The sequence below is a fragment of the Barbatula barbatula genome, assembly GCF_947034865.1.
Source record: "Barbatula barbatula genome assembly, chromosome: 8".
NCBI lineage: Eukaryota > Metazoa > Chordata > Actinopteri > Cypriniformes > Nemacheilidae > Barbatula > Barbatula barbatula.
Genome location: NC_136771.1, coordinates 24,270,499 through 24,280,205, shown reverse-complemented (window position 1 = coordinate 24,280,205; position 9,707 = coordinate 24,270,499). Strand labels below are relative to the sequence as shown.

At 40.8% G+C, this 9,707-nt stretch overlaps 1 protein-coding gene across 1 annotated transcript; it reads right to left on the bottom strand.

The window, feature by feature from the left end:
* Window positions 1–118: 118 nt before the first annotated feature.
* colgalt1b (collagen beta(1-O)galactosyltransferase 1b) lies at window positions 119–9,253 on the bottom strand. Its single transcript, XM_079461720.1, has 12 exons — window positions 8,823–9,253; window positions 5,406–5,516; window positions 5,170–5,287; window positions 3,567–3,701; window positions 3,278–3,482; window positions 3,089–3,208; window positions 2,915–2,991; window positions 2,673–2,779; window positions 2,397–2,529; window positions 2,087–2,214; window positions 1,781–1,987; window positions 119–1,698 (listed from the first exon to the last, which is right to left on the bottom strand). Exons 1-12 carry the CDS (start codon window positions 9,026–9,028, stop codon window positions 1,431–1,433), a joined length of 1,815 nt encoding a protein of 604 aa, XP_079317846.1. The 5' UTR covers window positions 9,029–9,253; the 3' UTR covers window positions 119–1,430.
* Between the last annotated feature and the right edge of the window lie 454 nt (window positions 9,254–9,707).

The following is a 9,707-nucleotide window of genomic DNA, read 5'->3' as shown; positions in this document are numbered from 1 at the left end:
GAGAGAGAGAGAGAGGGAGAGAGAGAGAGAGAGAGAGAGAGAGAGAGAGAGAGAGAGGAACTTTGTCAATATCGGGTCTGTGCAAAATGTCACAAATGCTTCTGCTTCAAGACAAATTAAAATGAAACTGTTTTTAGTTTATTCTTTGGTATAAAAGGCTCATTTTGAACACACACACATTAGGAACATGAAACGAACATGAAAAGAAACTTCTTTACTTTACTGTTAATGAAATACAACTTTAAAAAGTTTAACATTTAAATTTTCTTTAATTTAACTAATTTGTTAAGATGGAGGCCCGGTTTCAGAGACAAGGCTTGAGACTAGTCCCAGACTAAAATGAGTGTGTGTCTTAACTGAATATAACTTAACTGAATATAACCCAGAAATATCTTCAAATATGTGACTGCCATTGTTCTTCTACGGCATTTTTATAAAAAATATCTTAATTCAACTAAGGCCTTGCCCTGGTTTAAGCTAAACCGTGTCTGTGGATCCGGGCAAACATGTTTTTAAATTATTACCTAGTTGTATTTGAACTTAAAAAATGTTGTTTTTGGTAAACTTCATGTTATAAGTAATTTTTTAGGTAGATTTTATAACCGTGTTGTTGAAACAACAAACTATGTAAAAATTAATTTATCACATGCAATTATATAAAAATTCTCCCAAAATAACCTCTTAAGCCAAATAAAAAAATACATAATAGAGAAAAATAAAAGAAAGCCCTTATAATAGTGTAGATCTACACATGGCGTTCACATCACGAGCGAGAGAGGGCGACAGTGACATTAATACTCATCAAACCGGCTCTGTACATTTACACTTATTGCACTGAACAAGCAATAAATTAGTCATCCGCAAGCAGGGCTACCTCACAAACTAACATCTGTCTTTATATGTGTTCATCTGAAATACGCTCCGTGATTGGTAGGTTCGCACAAAAGGCCACTTGAAATGAATTAAACACAGAAAACAATGCTCACAGTAATGTTCTTAAATTACGCTCCGACAATAAAGAAACGTTAAAGTAACGTATGTTTACACTAATGCACGAAGGATTTGGCCATGACAAGCTTTCTGTCTGACCCATGAGATCAGATTAAAATCATCACCGCCTTTATTAACATGTCAACCTGATCATCAGGCTTATGGTAACCGTCACTGTGTAGCTCCCGTTGTGATTTTTATAATACGAAAACAATTCGGATCAGATAAAGATGTCAGGTCGCATTTAACCGGCACCACATTGTGCGATGGTGCAAAACTGCAAGTTTGGATGCAAGAATCTTTAAACAGGATTTTGGCAACACGGGGAAATCCGAGATCACTTCCACGTGATCTCGGAGACGCAGCGTATTCAGTATTTCGGTAAATGTGTCAATACTGCGCATTGGATGATGTCGCTGTCAACGCTTTGTGGAGATCTTCTAGAGTTCATCTCTGGCCGTACTGTCCAGCGGCGACTGGAGAACGTCTGTATTCTGAGCCTCGGAGCTCAGCTCTCCCTGCTGGCGACTCTTTCGCGATCGCGCCCGGTCCCAGTCGGTGCGCTGCGTCTCGTTGTCCCACACGGTGGACGTCTCCGTGTCGCTGATGTAGCCCGGGTCGCCCGTGTAGTGCGTGGGGAACACCAGCAGGGGCTCGGCCGAAAACGCCTGCACGTCTCGTTGCTCGAAGTGAGACATGTACTCCTCGCTGCCGAGACCAAGAAAACACATTAATGAACGTGTGGAAAAAGATTCATTTAAAGAACGATGAAGACAGACAGACGTCTCACATGGGGTGTTTGTTGAACATGACCGGAAGGAACTCGTCCACCGGCAGCATCTTCTTCAGAGGTTCGGCTCGCAGAAGTTTCTGAGCTCCGCGTAATGAGATCATGTAGGCCAGCGTCCAGTAGGAATAGTCCGCCACCACCAGGTTGTGGATTTTGGGTACGGACTTCTCCGGGTGCTCCACCTGCATTCTTTTCCTTCCAATATAACTGAGAACACAATATAAACATGAAAACATGTCTTTTGTTTGACTGAAAGCAGGCACCAGAGGGCGCTGTCCTTAAGCTCCTCTGTGCATGTTTGCTTACATTAAGTCCCAGTCCAAACCCTGAGTTTCGATCTCGCGCATCAGATTCTGCAGGCGACGTTTGAAGAAAACCTCGAAACGCAGGTCGTCCTCGATCACCAGAGACACATTCAACCCCCGATCCACAATCTGCACACACAGAAACACACAAAGAACATTACATTGAAACTACATTTTTAATAAATGTGTATGAATACAGGTCATGTGTTCAACCGAAAGAATAAAGAAACGTTAATAAATATATCGGCATAACTCTACGGAACAGAAGAGATCGTGTGAATCGAAATGTTAGAATCGTAAGCTTCACACACCTCTTTCCAGACGTTATAATGTGACAGAAAACATCCCATTTCGCCTTTCGTGAGCGGCCGTCCGTGGTACGGATCATTGTATCCAGGTAACATCTCAATGCCCAGAGTTTCAATCTGACTCAAGTTTAACGCCCTAAGTTTAAGAGAGAGAGAGAGACATCGCATGCGTATGTGAGACAACCTGTGCCAGCTATCAGCCAGGTGAGAGCGAGGAATTATGGGAGGGTTTTGTTAGCAAATGTTCAGGAAACGTGTTCATGTACGCGTGTGACATACTTGCCGTCTACAGCCGTGATGATCTTGCATGTGATCTCTTGTTCGTACAGACAACTCAGCATGCGTTCTCTGCGATCGGAGCGTCTGCGCAGGTTTATCATGAACACCTGAACACAGACACCAGGTGATTGGTGGAAAACCTTCATTTGCATTGCATATGTAGATGACACGTTTCACATCTTCAGACGCGTCGAGCCGTCCGCCATTTTGGAACGGTCAACATTTTGGTCGCGGAGTCTCACCTCGTTGAAACCCAGTTTGTCCGGCTGCTTCTGAGGAACAGACAGGTGCACGGATGGTTCTGCCGGAGGTCCACGTACTGAACAGAAAAGACACAGAACATTCAAGGTCATCCTTTACCACTAGGGAAGATAAAAGAGAAACAGAAGATGAACACCGTTGTGTTGTAACCTCACCCGTGACCTCCAGTTGTGAGTGCAGAAAGCTGTCAGCCTCGTCCTGCAGTGTATTTTGGGAACGCAGGGGTACGGGGAAATACCCATAAATCTCTTTGTTGCAGATGTACATCTGAACATCTGCAGAAAACAACATTTACATTTGAACAAGACTCGTTCTGATGATGATAAAGATAAGGAGAGACGGACCTGCCATCCGTGCTGAGAAGGCGAATATGATGATGTCATCGAAGGCCCAGCTGTAGTCGGGGTGGGGCGGGTAGAAGGCCAGCTGACGGGACGCCTCCTTCCTCAGATCTATCAGATACGTGGAGTGAACCATCGGGACAGCAAAACAGCCCTTCCTCTCCTGCCTCCTGATGGGCATGTAGGCTGGTGTCCGCTTGTAGTAACCCTACAGACACACGCACACAGATCTCAGATCAGTTTGTACGTGTTTGCATCTCCTCTACACACTGGTTTTATTCCCCTTGCGCACCTGAGACGTCATGCCACACCAAAAGTTGGAATACGCGGCTCTGGACTCCAGCATGGGCGCCACGATGGTCATGTTTTCCTTCATCAGCTTCCACAAAACGTCCGGGTTTGTCAGCAGATTATCACAATCCACCATCTGGATAGAAAGACGAGAAACATGATGTAATCGGAATACAAGAGTATACTTCATAACCTTATCCAAAGCAAACTAAGCTAGACAACATTTTTAGACACCAGCGAAGCTGTGCTATGAGATGCCCGGCAAGATTCTAAAGCAACATCGCCTTTCTTAAAAGAAATCCCATCGTGCATTGCTATATGTGAGTTTTGCATACACTATGTTAAGGATGATTATTGTGAGTTAGGGATATTATTGTAAACAAGAGCAAAATGTAAAACTTGTGAAGTAAGGCAACATGCAATATGACAATAATTAATTTAATTTATATGAAAATATATTTTAACGTTCATTCCCTTAATGGAAACCATTGCAATATTTCAGTACTTTAAACATATATAGACAATCATTTTAATACACTTAGGTCGATATTACCTAAAAGTAAATCTCTTAAAACATTTATGTTTATTGAAATCAAGAAACAATTCACTTTTAAAATACCAACCCTAAACCAAAAATGTGCTAATGTACTTAAATGAATCAATAAAAATATTAGCGTAAATATTATAGTAATTATTAGAGCTGTCAAATGATTAATCGCGATTAATCGCATCAAGAATAAAGGTTTGTATTTACATGAGACATGTCTGGGTACTGTGCATATTCTTTTCATTTTAGTATCTATAAACATAGACATACACGTATACAGTACATATTTACATGTTTATTTATATTTACAAAAAATATAACTTGCATATAAATGTTAATGAATTGTTATGCTTTATATATGCACATATGTGCATGTTTTTATAAATATGCACAGTACACAGACATATATTATATAAACACTTTTATTCTGGATGGGATTAATCACGATTAATCGTCTGACACTTAATAATAATTTAAAAATAAACCCTCAAATTATCTAAATTAACATCAAAATTGACAAAATAACAAATATAAATAAACAGAATAAACAAGAAAACTGAAAGAATGACCATGAAGAACATCTTATCATTAAAGTCATTTGAGCGTTTATTTGGTTGTGATGTGGTCTCGGATAGATTTTTGAGTTTACAGAACAATCACAATCCTTCACGAGTGGTTGACCTCAACACAGACACACATTATAGATACATTTATCAATAAAACCCAATGACTGTGTGAAGCACTGTACATATACACATACAAACCGATGAGAAACCTCAATGTGTTGGACAGCAGATCAGAGGGCAGTAAGAACAGAGAGCCATAAATAAACACAGAAATAACTTGAAGCTTCCGAGTTCCTTCATCACAGTTTTTATACTTTTGGAGAACTAAACATCGAATCAGTCAGCCATAAAAGAACACGTCCTGCCCTACAATTTTCTGCTTGAACATTTTTGTTTCACATGTTTCACATTACAGAAGTGCTTTGTGTCAAACTTAAAGCAAAGGGTGAAGTTAACTTGGGCCAAACAGAAGTAAAAGAAGACTTTAGTACCAGAAAATAATCGGCCCACATCTCACGCGCCGTATCCAGCGCCGCCTGCCGCAGCTTCATCACATGCTCGTATCGAGCGTCGGTCCATTGCTTCGGTCCACTCTCGCCTTTATAGACACTGACGCACAAACCACAGAAACACAACATCCAAACACGGACGATTCATTAAGAAAACATTGAACTAAACAGATTTGGCGAATGTAAAGTTTGAGTTGGGGTTTGTGACGCAGACTCACGTGGGCTCCTCCTGTGGTCTCCACTCCACGTAATGATAAAAGTTCTGAACGTTTACGAGCCATTCCCTGAGAAGCGCCGTAGTGTTGTCAGAATTATGGTCTGTTGCCACCCTGAGAACAGAAAAAGATGTGGAGTCAGAAATGAAGAAACCATACGGCTTTCTATTTTAAACACACAGAAATGGACAGTTTGTCCCTCCAAAAACAGTCAGAAATGACAAACTAACAAATCAAATGTACGCTTTAATTTCTAGACTTCTTTTGTATATTCTCTCGTGTTCAACACTGTACAATTATCCCATGTTTCACTTACACTCACTGAATGACCTTCGAGAGAAGAGAAGCTTGTCTGTAGAGCTCTGGAGAATAACAGCCAGCGTTCAGCAAACCCAACAAAGAGAAAAATCACCACAAACACACATCTGCTACGTATAAGGGACTCTTAAATCAGTTTATCACCATAATGTACTTGATTATTTCAAATTTAAAGTTTACAAGGATGATGTGTACGACTGAAGGAAGAGTTTTATCGCAGTGCCCTTTATCTTCTTTGCACTACAAAAGTATATTTTGACAAAACACTGACACACTTGAAGCAACACGCCATCATCACTCACTCGTCAACTTGACAACCCATATCATTAAGATGAGAAGAGACCAAGGCTGCGTCCAAAATCGCCTACTTCCATACTATATAGGGAGTGAAAATGAATAGTGTGTCCGAAACCTCAGTATGCAAAAAACAGTATTTGTGAAATACCCGGATGATCTAATACTTCCGAAGAGATTCGTGAGTGTGGATTGGATGAACACTTATCTATCCCATGATGCAACGGGAGCAGAGCAACGGTCAAATTTTAAAATTAAATCAAACAAATATAATGGAAAACTTTAAGGCGGACGTCTGTTTTTAATGTAAGTGCCAATAAATGAAATTCTTGTGACCTAATTATGTTTTTTATCAACGCTCACGTGTAGGTTGTTGTTAATACGTCAAAGAGCATACGGGTCACATGACCATAAAACATGGCGGACGCTGTCTGTCAGAATAATACTACTCTCCCTCATACTATATAGAACGTACAGTTTAATGGCCGATAGGTACTTATTCAAATTCAGTACGTAATGTCACAGTTTGCGGTTTCAGACGAAGTCTGAGTAAATGTGTTTTGTGTTACAAACCAACTCATGAACACGTGTAAAGATAAATAGAAAGTAGATCAATTTATTGCATCAATTGTTTGTTTACAAAATGTCCGATTTGTTCCATGCAACAGTTAAACATGGCTGTTCACTTTCAGAAGTTGTAGTGATGGTTTATTTTTCCTAACATAATGTTCATATATTTCAAACTTTAAATTGATTTTAGAAAAAGAAATATCGTATTGCATATCGCATTATTTAGCATGCTATCGGATATCGCATTTTTCCTCAATATCGCACAGTCCTATCACACAGGTTTATGACAACAATGTCCCGCTGAGCTTCAGAACATTCAGCCTGCAGCAAATTCCATTCCAGACGGATCTGTGTGATGTGGATCTACATGTTTGGTTCAGTCTGAGCCTGATATAAACACCAGCAATGTTGGGATTTCTTGTTGGCGGTCACAGTCTCTCACACCCGATCAGACTGCTTTTAAACATGATGACTCAATCTTTAAACTTCAACTTTTATGCACCACATTTACAAAACACTAGACTAGAGTTTATAGTTCATGAATTCCCTTTATATCTTTGGTTACATCATGTCAAGCCTTACAAACTCGCTCTCTGTGTGTGTAGCTCATCATAAATGCAGACAGGAAATGACATCAGAGGTGAGGTAAATATTTACAGCCCTTGGCCTTAGTGCAACACAGCTAAATCACGAGACAGTGATGGATCACTCATCCTAGACGCCTCCACAGCCGTATACTGAAGAAACACAACACAGCAGTCTTTAAAATAACATACTACTCTGACAAATGAGGAAGTATGTAGTGTGCAAGTGTGCCGTACAGATACCCACATCCAACAGGAAGAGCAGAATACAACAATCACGATGAAACATAAAACCTTCATTGTGGAATAATCGATACTGCTTCAAATTGATTTCATTACAAAACAAACATTTTATATAAAGACGTTTTTGAAATACATGACTTGGCCTGAATAAGTAAGATAAAGGAACCAAGGTTCAAAAATAGAATACTAGTTAAAAATCCTCTAAGATGCTGCTGTGATGCTAAAGCAAAGAGAATATGCATGAAGACTCGACACACTCACCATTCCATAGTTCACTTATATTTAAAAACATATGGATATAAGGGAACTTCACCCAAAAATGAAAATTCTGTGGTCATTTATTCACTTTCGAGTTGTTTCAAATCTGTATACATGTCTTAGTTCTGTTCAACAGAGAGAAAGATATTTGGAAGAATGTTAGTAACCAGACAGATTTTGACCCCCGTTGACTCCCATAGTGGGAATAAATAAAATGGTCTTCAAAAGTCTCCAGAACTGTTTGCTGTCTACATTCTTCAAAATGAAGTGAAATAAAGTAATTTCCTCCTACTATGGGAGTCAACGGGGGTCAAGATCTGTCATTCTTGCAAACATCTTTCTCTGTGTTCATCACAACAAAGACGTGTTTACACATTTGGAGCAACATGAGGTCGAGTAAATGACACAATTTTTCTTTTTTCCTTTAATTGAATTAGTTCAGCATTGTGGTAGGATACGGCCTGGATTTATATTGTAAAATGTGTTCAGTGAGTTGCGTTGGATAAAATGTCACTTGTCAATTCTGACAACTCAACAATAAGTGTGTTTACAAACTGAATAACACAACTTCTCAGAGGATGATTTTTAGTGAATGATGCTCTCAGTGTCGCTCAATGGGAAGTCTTCATCACCGACTCGGATTCGTGAAGGACACGGACAGTTTGTTCAGCCAACTTTCCTTACACTGTTCCCATCATCACATCATGACTTAACCATAGTTGAACACTGTTTATATATGAACCAAAACCAAAGAACGCACACACTTTGGTCTCACAACATAGTTTTTAATTAAACTATGGTAACAAAAGGCTAATAAATGAGCACTACACTTGCACTTCATTAACACCAATGTCAATTCACCAAAGGGATGTTAAGCTCTCCTACAGACACGTGTGCTGATCAGATTGGCTCGAGTGATGGAGTGGGTCTGAATGAATGTCCGTCTGTCTTCTGTGGACACGTCTGAACCCGATCCACGCAGGCCACAGCACATCTCCACATCTCCCCCTGCGGCTAACTTAAACATCTCCAAACTTCACGAGAAAACAGCTGCGCAAACGCACGCATCTCCACGCACGCGTTCTTTAACGTGCATTGTCTGCCAAAGTTGACGTAACCGCATACAGAGTTAAGCATAACAGACCGGACTCACCACAAGGCCATGCGATCTTTGGGGTAGTTGAGGCGGTCGACGGCACCGAGGACGTGCGGGAGAGAGTGAGCCGAGTTACGGCAGACGAGCGCGACCAGCACCCGCGGCGCCAGCAGGGCGGACTCCGGGCTCCAGCGCTCCTCCGGGAAATAACCGAGAACCGGCCCGGTCCAGACGAGCAGAACGAGGACAGCGAGCAGCTGCATGACCGGAGAAACAGAGACGATCGGCCGCTGAAGGGATCCCGGAGCGAACTGATTTACGATGAGCCGATGTTGAAGCGCTGGTGGTCCGGGGGGGATTAAAGGTCCTCTCGGTTGAATATCTCGCTCTCAATCGTCTGGTGAATGACAGACAGAACGTGCTGATAAATGACAGTGATTAACTTCCACAGAGACTTTATGAGGGACAGACCCGCAATCTGTGTGCGTGCCCCTTTAATTTAGCGGCCGCCCCTTTAAGAGAAACCGCTGCGTCCAGTTAGAATCGTCCATGGTGGCCAGTGGGCGTGTCCACACGCACAAACACGCACACACGTTTCGTGTTAAAGTCCCAGTGGAATAAAAAATGACAAACGCCTATTTTTAATGAAATACTTTTTTATTATGAATAGTTTATATGGGAGATTCTCTTTTTTAAATTCGTGTGCCCTCATAATCTTTAGTTAGATTCGAAAACAAATATTCCTATGTGTTTAACTACAGACAAATTATTTAAAAGCTCTATAGCTATAGGAATATATGCATATGATGCTATTGAGCTTTACATTTTTTCTTTTGACAGAGGCTTCAATTTGAAAAACTGTGCAAACGGATTGCAAAATGAAATTGTGGGTAGACTACTGATTTCAAAGGAGGGGATTAACAAACCGAGAGCACGGATCGG